The sequence below is a fragment of the Enoplosus armatus genome, chromosome 7 (genome assembly GCF_043641665.1).
Source record: "Enoplosus armatus isolate fEnoArm2 chromosome 7, fEnoArm2.hap1, whole genome shotgun sequence".
In the NCBI taxonomy this organism is placed as follows: domain Eukaryota; kingdom Metazoa; phylum Chordata; class Actinopteri; order Centrarchiformes; family Enoplosidae; genus Enoplosus; species Enoplosus armatus.
Genome location: NC_092186.1, coordinates 13,351,703 through 13,365,022, shown reverse-complemented (window position 1 = coordinate 13,365,022; position 13,320 = coordinate 13,351,703). Strand labels below are relative to the sequence as shown.

The following is a 13,320-nucleotide window of genomic DNA, read 5'->3' as shown; positions in this document are numbered from 1 at the left end:
GTAGTTTAAATGTTTGTTTGTTTTCCCCATTGATGTACTTATTACGTATTTCAGCGAAGTGGCCAGTGGTGGAAGAACTGTTCATGTATTTTATTCAAACGCAGCAATACCACACTGTAAAAAATGTTTTACAAGTACCGCATTGAAAATGTTAGTAAAGTCAAAATGATCAAAAGTAAGTTTTTAATGTAGAAAAGTGTCCTATGTATAACTATATATAGTTATAGTAATAATATAGTATATAGTAATTTTATGCACCGCTAGGTAGTTCAATCTATATCACTGTGTCATATTTTATAAAATGATGATATGCTACATGAAATCATAAAACACTACCCTCTAAAATTAAGTGGAGTAGAAGTAACCCTGACCCCAAAAACTCAGTGCAATGCAGACTGTTTGACAATACACTCCACTGTGAAACATAACCTTTCAATTATCAATAAACACAAATAAGGCAAATAAATTCAGAACAATTAAAATAACATTAGTATAAATTAAACAATTTTACAGCATGCTTATGACTCTGCTGAGAGCTTTATTCAGCACTAAACCAACTTGTTTAAGTCACTTCAAATTTAGACTCAAATGTAGGTTGACATCATACATTCTGCAGGAGGAAATTATTCACCAGTGTCTTTCCATTTAAACTAAATCAGAGCCTGACGAGCTCAGCGTACCCGCTTAGAACACCCGTGGGACAGAGTTACTCTTCAGTTGACTTGACATGAGAACTTAGCCTAGCAGAAAATACAAGAGCCATGTGAAATGTTGTTGTTTTGACTTTCCCATCTTGATTGCATTATCAAACACTTACACTAGCCCAAGTTTATCTGATGTTTTAAATATTTTACATTAGTGTTGACGGTGTAAACATCTGTTTCATTATTTTAATAAAGCCAATTCATAATATACAGATATATGACAACATTAAATATGTTTACAGTACAACAGATAATTCTTCTTCATGAGATTAACTGGATCCTGTCTGGAAAAAACAGCCACAATTCCTAAATAAAAACTTCTTCCTCAGAGTTAACGCATTTTCACAGCACTGAACCTGCTATGCATGTCAAAATATCTCAAAATATTGATGTACTCTCAACCTTTGAATGAATCTCATGAGCATAGGGTGGGTAAACATTTCAATGCTTTGTCAAAAACTGCGAATGGTTAGAAAAAATGCATGATAAAATAGTCATAATACTCACATAGTCTGCTTTACCAGTTAAAGTCTAATTCAATCAGCATCATAAAATAAACATCTCATATGTAGTTGGATTTGAATTAGTTCATCATTTTTCTCAATTGAGGAATGCAAACTGTGTTATATACAGCAGGAGAAATCTAATTGCATGAATAAAATCAGGTATTTTTTCTGAATTTATCCCCATTTACACTTTCAAAATGTTTGTACTAAAACACAATAATTCTAATTTTCTTTTGCTTTACGTACTCGTATTCTTGTCATTCAGACTGATATATTTAAAGCTTGATTCACACCGACACAGTGGAGACAAAGCAGGAATGAGGATAGGAGGAGCAAAAGTTGAGAGGCACTTCAAGTCAACAAGGTTAGGGGACCTTCACCTTGGATCAAAGTTTAGCAACTGACATTTTCCATCATTTAAGCAGCCTCCTCTGTGTTGACAAATGGCTGATCTGTCAATGTACTGGTGATGGGGAGAGCCACCATCTTTGAAGCTCACTTTCACAGTCTATTCTCTCAAAACTGACGCTGGAGCTGGTCTTGCACGTTCATCTCCTATTTTTGATCTCACTGAGACGATGGTAATGAATACCTGCATCTGTTAAACTGAAGAAATCATAGATGATCAAGATGCAACCTTATCTGTAAGATAAAACAATGACTTCAAAACTCATGGTGATTGGCAGCATCCATTATTCAGAGCTGTTACTTTGCATGTTGTGTGTGAATGAAAGAAAAAAGGAGGAAAATGGCTTCATCCATGTGTCTTCTTCTCTTGAGGGGTGTGCTAGGGGCTTGCCTTCCTTGCACTGACATGGTAGCCCTTCGCCTTGATGATGCCCCTGCTCTTGACAATAATGGAGTAGCGCAGGACCCACTCCAGCCTCCAGTCAGCGATGTTCAGGTCCTGCGTTCCCTCTTGCACCGCCTCCTGGAATGTGGCTGCTGACATCAGCTCTGTGGATGGAAATTGTACTGTAGTTGACCCAAACTAGAATGAATCAATTGATTTCTAAAGAAAAAAACAGTCAAATACATTTTTTCCTATAATTTTCTTATTGTCAATAAATCCCATGAAAAGGCCAAAATCAACAATGGGTAAGTTCATCTTCTTTACATTGGAGTCAGTCCTGACTCAAAACAAGCTACAGTGCTCATGTACATGTACTCAGTGCAACAAAGTGGCTCATTGATGTGTTTTTTTTAATGATTTTTGGACAAGAATGGAGCTCTATGAGATATATCAGGCTTTTTCTGCAGAGACAAAACTTGTTAGTGGATCAACTCGTTGGTTTTGGCCTTTTCATGGCATTTGTTGACAATAAGAAAAATATATCAATAGAATATCATAAGACTACTCTTTAAAGTAACTGACAACACATGCAGTCTGTTTATGAACCTTTTCGCATCTAGAAACTTGGCTATGAGTCCATCCCACTGACTCACCTTTGGGATCGTTGTGTGTGAGCAGCTGGATGTCGAACTCCTTAGCGAAGGCTGTCAGGTCAGGAGGCATCACACAGCAGGAGGCCAGGTTCACCTGGTTACTGCTGGGCTTCACCTGGTGTAAAAGAGAGCACGTGGTCAACGACCAGCTTTATTTGGTTCAACCTAGGAAAGGACACGCAGAGCTGCCAGGTGTGTCAGTGCTACACTGCCCAAAGCTCCAAGGGGCTGCTTGCTTATGTTCAGTGTGAGCACCACGACGTTGATGGTCATATGAACCATACAATTTGAGCAGATAAATCGCAGCTTTTGGTCGTGCAGAAACGCTGATTAAAATGTGTAGTATGAGTTAACACAAAATACACTATCAATAAGAAATGCACAGCGTCTGCCGAGCTAAGAGATGACACAAATGAAGGCTCACACACACAAGATTCCAACTCACCTGAGCCCAGTTGTAGAGCTGTTCCAGCAGGTCTTTGTCCAAGTCAGAGGTGCCAATAGCGGCAATCCGCTGGCTCCTGACCAGAGCTTCCAGCTCCTCCCAGGCGGGCTGAAGGTGAGCCAACGTTTGGCCGTCACCCTCCAGGGGCCCAGGTGGCGCTATGATAACAGAGTCGAGCTGGGACACTGCCAGCGTCTGGCAGGCTAGGGATGAGAAACAAACAAGGTAGTATCACGAGAGAACGGTTCATTTTAAAAAAGGTTGCTATCAAGTGTGTGTAATCTTTAAAAGGCACATGAAAATGTTGATGAAGAGATTTAAAGCTCACCCATCTCCACTGCATCTCTGATGGAGGACTGAACCGACTCACACAGGAACAGCTTGACTGCGAAAACAAGGCAACCATAAACATGCCATGAGGTCGCAAGACAGCTTTTGTATCTACAGCTACTGTCTTGTTAAATATACAGTACGTTTTTAAAATCTACTGTTCATTGACAAATAAATCAGGTTTATCCAGCAGAAAAAAAAGTGTTTTCAGCTGCATTTACCAAATGTATCTTCATCCCTTACCCTGATTAAGGAAACCACTTTTCTGTTTGTTTACACAAAGTTTAAGAAATGAGACTACTGCTTAAAGGCCACAATAAGCAGAGCAGTGCAAACACCCAATGGATGCGTTACTTCTTGCAGACAACAAAACCAGTGCTGACCTGAAACCTTCAGCTCCTCTCTCTCCTCAGGTGTGATGGCATCTGTTGCCTGGGGAATGGAGCAGTCCAGTGTGTCTGGAAAGTCCTGCGTGACAAGAAAAGCACTTTATTTAGAGAGTTTTGTGACTAAAGCCCTTTTTCAGACATGAAACACGTGACATTGCTGGCTTCATCTGTCTTTTTAAATGATGGCTTTTTGTCATTACATAAATGACCGGACAGACAAGACCCTTACGGAGAAAGACACAATGCTTGAGCGATATTTGGAATCAGATGCACAAGAGATGGCAAATTCAGTCATGAGAGGAATCTCCTCATAATGGGCTCATTCACAGTGTTTTGTGGTTTATCAAACTTATTTTCTTTGTGCAAGAAAGATGATGATAAGTGATACATTTATTACAGTACTCTTAGTGCAAATGAAACATTGTGCGGCTGCATCCTTTTATGTTAATCTGACGGCATTCGAGTTATGTGGGATATGTTGGGGAGAGGCCACCACCTGGTAAGATTGCCGTTTTGACTTTTATGTCGGCATTTATTCCAACATGAGACCTACATGTAAAATTGCCATTTACATAACCAAGTATCTGAAAGGGGGTTAGCATAACAGGACTGAGACCCATGACTCAAACATGCCTGCAGGGGATGTGTCTAATAAGCTTTGTATTTGCAAGTATTTAAGACCCCTTAGTTCAACTCTTTCAAACCTCCCCCATCCCCATTTGAGTCCAGTGGGCGTGGTGATAAGAGCTGAAGCAGATTAGCTGAGCCTAGCAAAACTGCCAGAGCAGGGGTGTGTTCAGCAGGAATGGTGGTTCACTACGTTGGATACTGCAGCCTTTTTTTATCTCCATTTCAGTCTTTTCAGAACATGTTCATTTGACGAAAACCGAATATCCAAAGACTACTACGTTTTAGAAACCCTATCACAGTTAATGAACTAAACCTCCAGAGCAAAGTGCCTGTGCCCCCACCCCTGCCCACCCCCCCCATACCAATAGACAGACACACATTTGGACTGGCGCCTTTGGCAGCCAGCACTGCATGAACATTCATCATGACAGCTTCTTTTCAGTAAGCCTGGAGGCATCCTTTGATGTCCATCACTACAGTTATTTTATTTTCCCAAGCACTGGCACCCTACTGCCGACAGTGTAGTTGCACGTTATTGTGCAACTCATTCACATACTGCACGTCTGACCATAACTGACTGCCAATGCAAATAGTATTGTGGTTCATTTCTCAGTGTCAGTACAAACTTGCAAAGCTGGTTTAGGAGAGCCTGCATTAGGTGAACTATACTATATATACACTATACTCTCACATGGAGAACCCCACAGCACTACATAAAAACATTAAGAAAAGGGTCTCCACACCTTGGATTGCGGTTTTGTTGCGGAAAACCAGTCGCTCAGTGTGGCTTGAATGCAGTCTTGAAGCTGAAATATCAAATAGAAAAACATAAAGTTAAATTAACATCTGTGAAACATGCATATTTTTAGCAAGGATCCCTGAAACTCTGAAGCTGGAGAGCTTTTTATTGTCAGCAGACTCCACACACAAACATCTGGACAGCTGTGACATGCTGCTCCGCCAACTCATGGGTCGCAGTGTGTTATAAACAATGAAATCAGTTAGACAAACTTCAGAACTGGCTCAAAGTGTGGGACAAGGAGCTCCTCTCCAGTCAAGTTGAAGTGTCTTATTTTAAAACTTAAGTATTTACAAAAGGATAAGCATGGGCTGTGGAGGCCAGCTGCATCAGTAGTGTATGGATGAGAAATCTTCGAGTGTTGAAGGCAGGCATCCATGTCATATGGGATGGATCGTTTATGCCAACTCAAGACAGTCGTATATTTACTAATACAGAAAATACTGTATATATGTGATAAGCCAAATATTTTCCCTCTGATAGTTACTGTATCCTGCCCTTCATCACAACAATCATAAGCTCAACTCTGGACTAAGGTATGGCAGGCTCAACACGTAACACTGTACCCAAATTCCAACCATGCTTCAGAGGAAAGCTGCACATGATGTTTCATACTCTAAAACAATGAGTGGTGTTGTATCCAAGGCAATCATGAAAAACAACCAAAGGAAATTGCCGCCTCACCTTTATAAAACTACAGTGATCATCTATGCAGTGCCAAACCAAGTAGTTTATTAATGGATTACTCAGACGACAGATAATTCATTGTCATTTATTCTGATAATCGATTCATTGTCCGAGTCATTTATTAAGCAAAAAGCCAAACATTCAACATTCAATTTAGGCTCTTGGACAATTTCAATAGATTTTGAGGACTGATTCGTTGGTATTGCCACATCTTAAGGGTGTTAAAACTAAAAACACCGTTTCAGTGGAGCACCTGTGATGTAGATCACCCGTTTGATATTTCTAGGTTTACACTTGTAGTGTGTTTACAGAGAACAGCTTACAACAATCATTGATCTCCGGCTACAGTGTAATCTATTCACCTGAGGCTGGATCATAAAGTTAGTTATATTACACGCCTTCATCACATAAACAAGACATAGTAGACTCAAACTTTTAAGCCAAGTTGCTCCTGTAACTATGGACCTCGACAGGTACAATTTGAAATGCTAATTTTTTTTAAATATCCCTGTCTTTTCCCTCTTTATGGACTGCTCATATAACGTTATACATGCCTTATTATCAGCTAACACACAGCTATCGTTAGCTAGTTAAATATTTAGCCAGGTAGCCTAACGTTAACTTAAAGGCTAACAGTTAAGCTAATAAGCTACACTGTCACACCAACACAAGATAACTGACAGAAAACTGCAGTCATGTTAGATCAGACGTTTTCTTACCTCTTCGCTGGGAGAGCACGGACATTTCTTTTTCAGACGACTCCGGTTGACTAAATTCCCGGTGTGGAGCCTGAGAGTCTTTGCGTGGTTCAACATCTTCGCCTCGGTGTTCATGTTGGTGTTTTGAGGATCCATGTGGTTTTCGCTAGCGAGCTAACAAGTTGCTACTCAGAGTCTGCTACTCCGTACTTTCACTCTGTCACTGGCTGCTACTGTAACTGCTGGCTAACAGCCGGCTAGCAAACAATAGTACAGCCCCGGAACCTTTTAAAAAAAAAAAGATGTGGTCAGGATGACTTGCACTCACTGTTGCCTGCCCGGCTGGTTTGGTGGTTGCTTAGTGGCTGTTCTGGAGGCAAGCCGGTCGGTCACGCCCACACGGAGGTGTCGGTGACTGTCCCGTAAAACCCGGTCAGGATGACATGGAGTCATCGGCGCCATCCATAACACAAACCTGGATTATTGGAATGGAGTTTTGTATTGGGTGCAGTCCCATTTCTGACCGCTAGATGGTGGTGTAGGGTTTCTAATTATTATTCTCAAACAGGGATGACAGGCAACACTGGATGATATTGTAACTAAAGGCATTTACTCAAGTTCTAAACTTACTATTAATAACATAATAATAATGATAATGATCTTCATTTATAGAGCACTTTTCCAAATCCACGATACAAAGTGTTTCACTAAGGCAGCAAAATATAACAGACAAGTCATAAAATCATCAGGTTTTAAAAGAAAACAGATACATAATACAGTGTAGGAAAAGACAAGAACAGGAAAATATATATTTTTAAAGGAAATAAAAAACTCAACTCAAGTAAAATCAGTAATTTCTCTCAGATAAAGTAGGTTTTTAAAAGGGACTTGAAGGAGATCACTGACTCAGCCAACCTGATTTCCTCAGGCAGATCACAAAGCCTCTGAGCCCGGACTGAAAATATACCTACCGGCGCATACGGTGCGAGAAAGCTTGCTGGTAGAAGGCCCCACTTTAGTCTTTGGATGATTATTTGTACATTATGTATGCTTGAACTAATATGTACGATACACAAGTTGGTTCAGTGCAATGCGAAATGGCAACACGTTACAATGAGGGGGGCCCCCAAACCAAATCCTGCTTAGGGCCCCCAAAAGTCTAGGGCCAGCCCTGAACTGTAACACAGACCTATGAGCCAAGGCTTATCGCCCAACATCAGTGTTGGACCACACGAATGTACTTGTGTCTGAATGGCAGGAAATCCCGGCAGCCAGGTTCCAAACTCTTCTGGAAAGCCTTCCCAGAAGAATGAATGTGGTCATAGCAGCAGATTAATGTCCATGGTTTTCGAATAAGATGTGACAATCACATATGGCTGTAATATTCAGCTCTCCACCTACTTTTGGCGTATTTTGTATGTCACTTGAATCTATGAAACATCTGTATATCTTTCAGTATTTTGCTAATAGACCTGCAGTACATTTTGCATTTGGTAGACACACATATACAGAGTGACTTACAACATGTTTTCACGATTCAGACAAACATCAGGTGAAGTCAACACTGACATTTGGAAGTAATCAAATTGTTGCAGGGATAAGATGACCATGAGTGCAAGAGGGATTAAACTATTAAACCTTCATAGTCATACATTTTTAAAACTATTTCCTCAGTGTAGATGTTACATGCCTTGTATTTTTACTAGGAATTTGGGGGGTTTTCAGTAACTTTAGGGTTGTTACACTTCACAATTAAAAAAACTAACACATTGTTGTATTTTGTTCTGTATTTTATAGGCTGATTCCAAATGATTCAGTATTTCCCCACCAGAATTCTATTCTTGCTTTGAAACATTCAGACGTTCATGTTGGAAAATAAAATGCACAGAAAATATAGATGAACAGTTCAAAATAAAATAAATAAAAGATAAAAGATACAAATAGTTCAGATACAAATAGTTCAGAACATTTTCTGGAGGGGGAGTGTATATTTCGTTTGACTAGAGGCCACAATGCAGCAGCAAAATCACTATAATAACTAAAACATTGAAGGGGCTACTACTAACACATGCCAGACTAAGCGACATTTTATGTAATTTGATCTAATCTAATTTCATCTCATCTTATCTCGTCTTATCTTGTCTCATCTTATCTTGAATTTTCATTATTCAGGAAAGAGATTCATTTAGTGGCATCACAGTAAACAAATGTGCAGGTTTGACTTTGGTTACGGTAGTGCAGGAAAGCGAGTGGCCTATTTGCCATAGTCACAGACTGTATATGAATAACAATGCAAAGGGACAATGCAAAGGCTCAAAATGGACCATGAAGTACGTATCATGACAGATTCAGCATTCTGTAGAAATAGGATTTGAAGCACGGTAAGTCTACAAAATGGTTGCAGCTGTAGAAGGAACTGATATAGAAAACCAATAATGCATTGATCCAGTTCATTAGGTGTAAATGAAACTTAATAGACACGCAATGAACCGGCTTTGGAATGGTGTCATACATCTGGAAAGCTTTAGTGCCTTCAGATTAGGTCAGCCTTTGTGTGAGGAAGCATTCGTCAGGCTGCAGTGGAAGGCACTTTTAAGTATTGCATTATTATTTTTTAATTCCCTGTTGTCTCAGTTGCAACAATATTCTCATGTCCCTCAGCGAGACAAGATCCTAACATGGCCATATCCTAACTACGTTGTATATCCACTGCTAGCATTGATACTCTGTGTGTCTGAGTGTGAGACCAAAGCAATGAAAAACCCAATTTAATGTTTCCATTCAGGCACCCTGAATCTGGATTTCTGTTATCATATAATTCCATATATCCAAAGGCACTGTTGTACATGGGATATGAGCCAGATAATACAATTACTTAACACAGACTAGAGTTAGAGTTGTAGAATAGCTAAAGTCTACTGAATGTATGATCTTTTGGAAGACAACCAGAAAGGTGAAATCAACAAGTTGCAGTTACATCAGAGGCACTTGGGTGGTATTAACGTTTGTGTGTGTGTGTGAGTGACTTTGCCAAGCAAAAGCCTTGTAGGATTCAGTAATCAAATTGCACTTCTACTGAGCAATTGTAAAACATGGAGTGTCGACAAGTCAGAGGAGGTGTGGTAAAGGATAGAGTTTATTTTGGGGGAGGGCAGATTTCATGTGTGCACTATAAGTACATAGCCACCACAAGCTGCACTGGACAAAAGGTTTTTCTCCCTGGACATCTTGCAAAATACTGAATGTAGGTAAGTTTCTCTGCATGCTTATGAAACAATCTCCTCATGTTATTCTTGGTACGTCTGTAATCCTGATTTTGCAAACATGTTGTTGTGTGTTCCAAGTATTGAGTTTACTAAGAAGTCAGAGATAACTGCAGAGAGGCAATCCAAACATAATTTACCACAAACTCTTGGTTTCTGTAAAACAACACTCAGAACGGTTGAGATGAAACAGCTGCACACAGCTGGAAACCAGACAGGGATTTAAACAGTTTTAATCAGGTGTCAAAGACATGACCTTTTTCTGTCACAAGAGCGCAGATGGAGGGGTTTGTGATGGACAAGATTATATAAACAGCCACAATTTACATGGCAGAGGGGGGTGGGAGACTCTGCTTCCAATTTTCCAGTTATGCTCTGCACTTTGATTCAATCTGTTTGTTTCTGTGCAGCGAGAAACACAACAAGGACAACAGCAGCAACAGCCATGAAGTTTCAAGCTCTTTTCTTTCTTCTGCTCCTCACCTGCATGTACCTTAGTGTGGCACAAGGTAAGTGGAACAGATTTGATTCACACCAGAACTATGACAATTTGGGATTTGACTGCACACAGATTTAACAGTGCGTTTTCTTTCCATAGTAGGTCAATATTGTGCAAGTAACTGTTTTAGCATTTTACAATAAAAACCTAAAAATATGGACCTAGTTTTGATGGAACTGAACACTTCTGTATGTCTCGCTTTGACCACATTCGGTAGGATTGTGGCTGCAGCTGTATTTCATAATCCACATTCCTTTTATTATCATTTCATCACTGAATCTTCTCTTTCAATCGGGTGAATTTTAATGCTCAAAGCCACATTTACCACAATACGCCATAGCAAAGTGTAATCTCTCTAGGCTTGCTATTATAGACCACTTTGATGTGGTAATGTTGTGACAGGTTTGAAAAATAGAGTTAGATGAACAGACAGAGCAAGCTGAAGGAGAGGGCACAGTATGAAAATCTCAATTCTTGACATTTTCAAAAAGAAAAGTAAAAAAATATGCCTATTAAAGTATTTTGGAAATTACTGTATGTTTATGTCCAAGAAAACACAATTAGTGTATGATAAAGAAACAGGTTTCTCCATATGACAGATAGCAACAACCCTATAACCCAATTACAAGTTAGATAGTAAGCAGTAGCATTACAGTAAGCAGGGCTGTAGCCAGTATTTAAGAAATACTAAAGTCATGAGTTTAGGTCCTTCCCAACCCCAGTGGATTTAGACAAAACATACAAAATAAAGTCACCAAAATTGTTTAGATATTTCAGAATTTATATAGTTATATTTCAGTTAATAGTTAGCCCTACTGCTGTTTCAAAGCCCTATGCATACTGTCAGGTGGAAAAATAATGAATCCTTCACCTATTAGCCTGCAAGTAATCAATTTAATAGTGAGCCTGTAAAATACTCACCACGTGTTCTTTTTTTTTTAAGTACAGGATGTAAACGCTTCCACAGGTTGCGGCAACCCCTAAATTCCCATTTTGAAAATACCAAGGACATGACCTCAGTGTCTTCAATCATAGCTGTGGCGAACACCTCAATACATACAACCAAAATATTAATTATACAATTACACATTAGGCACAGTATGATATCTTGTGCGTATCTGTGTGTGTGTTTAGCAAGAGAGAGCGAAAAAAAACATTTGTCCCTCGTGAATGCTGAACACTCAATCTAGGTTCCCAAAATGTGTAGATGGGAATTTCCTGGATGCTGTCTCTTTAGCCCCAGATCTTTTCAAATCCTAGAAATTTCCTGTCAATATTAAGTTAATAGTTCACAAATTACAACATCAAGAATAAATAATGCTCACGTTGGCTCTTTTTATTCATAAGCTCTAAGGTTTATAAGTCAATAAACACAAACAAAGAGTCAGACAAATGAAATTGAGCTATATTGTTTGCCCTCGGGACTCCAACTAGAGTGTAAAAAATGCTTAATTTCTTCCCAAGAGAGACATTTTCAAGTGGGGCAGTTTATCTCTCCCTCACCCTCAGTAACTTGACCTCTCTCTCTCCAGGCTCATACGGCAACTGCTGTCTCGGCTATGTTGACGAGATGAAACCAAATGCAAGGAGAAACATTGAAAGTTACAGGATGCAGGAAACAGATGGTGATTGCAACCTCAGAGCAGTTGTGTGAGTAACACATATTATATCTCTCACTTTTGGCCCTTTGTGAGCCTTTTGTTTTCCTGCATTGTTGAAACTTCCCACTATAATAATTTGGCAAAGACTAATGGAAAGCGAAACAAGCTATTTAGTAAGAAAGCTATTGATCCAAACTTAGCAGCACGTTTGCTCACTGGTGTGTTTGATTACTTATAAAAACCTGTGCAGTAAGCTTGACAACATTAAATAACAATACTGATATGTGTAGGTTTCTGATGAAGAAGAGGAAATCACGTAAAACACAGCGGACTGTCTGCGCCAATCCACACAAACTTTGGGTCCAGGACATGATTCGGACCGTGGACATGAGGATGCTAATGCAGAATTAGGTAAAAGGTTACACAACATGCTCCCACTTTAATGCCTTACAGAGAAACTCAGTGGCTGTGTAAATTCTTCATCATAAAACTGTTGTCTTTGTAGGCCACTAAAAGGAGAGAAACAAGAGAAGAATGTGAGAGAGGAGAGCAGCTGTTTCACCTCCCTGTCAGGCATCATATATCACCTTCTTTTTGTAGATGGTTTATGTTTCAGCAGATTTCATCTTTCCTGTTACTGACAGGGAACGTAAATGTACACAGTTCACTATAACACGAACGTACCATATCCTCAATGTTATAGCCAGTATAGCAAATGTCCTTTATATGAGCCACCGCTATGTTACTGTTCACTACTCTGTGTTATGTAAAGCCTGCTAGAAATGAGCCACTGTTTGGCAGCTTTGAAATGTATTTGCAGAGCGTGTTTGTGTGCATGTGTGTAAGTGTATGTGATGTAAATGTAAAAAACACTTTGGTGATAAGCTGAGAGTTTTTTTTATACACGACAGATTTCCATATTTTTATATAAGCATTATAACTGTGCTTTGTGTTTTCCTGTATCAAATAAAGATGCAAATACGAACCAGACTGTGGTTTAATCAGAAAACTACACCTAGCTGTTTTAAATCAGTTCTGTCCTGATTTGGTGATCCCATGGTTGATTTTGGGGGAGGAAAAAGTTGCATCATTCCTCCCTGATGACATTTTCACTGGATATCCATGAAACAAAGCAGGTTTAGCTTTGGTCCCATAATCTCAGTCTTAGATTGGCATCAACTTGAGCCAATAATTGAGAACATGAGCCATCCATCAACACTTTAAAACTTGGCTGTCGGGACGGTTGGTCTGCAAAGCTGGTTTTCATTGGTTTGATGATAATGTTGATGGTAAAAGGATTTACTTGAAAGTCAAAAATCTTCC

General features: G+C 39.5%; 2 protein-coding genes across 4 annotated transcripts; one reads left to right on the top strand and one right to left on the bottom strand.

Annotated features, from left to right (window-relative positions):
* Positions 1–530: 530 nt before the first annotated feature.
* On the bottom strand, positions 531–6,855 carry gclm (glutamate-cysteine ligase, modifier subunit). Of its 2 annotated transcripts, XM_070909139.1 has the most exons (7): positions 6,656–6,855; positions 5,194–5,256; positions 3,815–3,899; positions 3,430–3,486; positions 3,102–3,304; positions 2,657–2,771; positions 531–2,167 (listed from the first exon to the last, which is right to left on the bottom strand). In XM_070909139.1, the coding sequence occupies exons 1-7, from the start codon at positions 6,788–6,790 to the stop codon at positions 1,998–2,000; spliced, it is 828 nt and encodes a 275-aa protein (XP_070765240.1). In that variant the 5' UTR covers positions 6,791–6,855; the 3' UTR covers positions 531–1,997. The 2 variants fall into 2 exon arrangements, with proteins under 2 accessions (XP_070765240.1, XP_070765241.1); XM_070909140.1 differs by lacking the exon at positions 5,194–5,256.
* Positions 6,856–9,746: 2,891 nt separating this feature from the next.
* ccl25b (chemokine (C-C motif) ligand 25b) lies at positions 9,747–12,982 on the top strand. 2 transcript variants are annotated; one of them, XM_070908688.1, is made up of 5 exons: positions 9,747–9,882; positions 10,308–10,406; positions 11,929–12,046; positions 12,288–12,408; positions 12,503–12,982. In XM_070908688.1, the coding sequence occupies exons 2-4, from the start codon at positions 10,343–10,345 to the stop codon at positions 12,406–12,408; spliced, it is 303 nt and encodes a 100-aa protein (XP_070764789.1). In that variant the 5' UTR covers positions 9,747–9,882; positions 10,308–10,342; the 3' UTR covers positions 12,503–12,982. The 2 variants fall into 2 exon arrangements, with proteins under 2 accessions (XP_070764789.1, XP_070764790.1); XM_070908689.1 differs by having other exon boundaries at positions 9,821–9,878.
* Positions 12,983–13,320: the final 338 nt, after the last annotated feature.

What these genes read in the sequence shown, in the direction of transcription:
- gclm (XM_070909139.1), bottom strand. Translation starts at nt 6,790, where the DNA reads ATGGATCCTCAAAACACCAACATGAACACCGAGGCGAAGATGTTGAAC. An exon ending in AGAGGAGCTGAAGGTTTCAG is followed by an intron (nt 3,487 to 3,814) that starts GTCAGCACTGGT and finishes TTGTTTTCGCAG; the next exon opens with TCAAGCTGTTCCTGTGTGAG. An exon ending in CACACACAACGATCCCAAAG is followed by an intron (nt 2,168 to 2,656) that starts GTGAGTCAGTGG and finishes TTCCATCCACAG; the next exon opens with AGCTGATGTCAGCAGCCACA.
- ccl25b (XM_070908688.1), top strand. Translation starts at nt 10,343, where the DNA reads ATGAAGTTTCAAGCTCTTTTCTTTCTTCTGCTCCTCACCTGCATGTAC. An exon ending in GTACCTTAGTGTGGCACAAG is followed by an intron (nt 10,407 to 11,928) that starts GTAAGTGGAACA and finishes CTCTCTCTCCAG; the next exon opens with GCTCATACGGCAACTGCTGT. An exon ending in TGCAACCTCAGAGCAGTTGT is followed by an intron (nt 12,047 to 12,287) that starts GTGAGTAACACA and finishes TGATATGTGTAG; the next exon opens with GTTTCTGATGAAGAAGAGGA.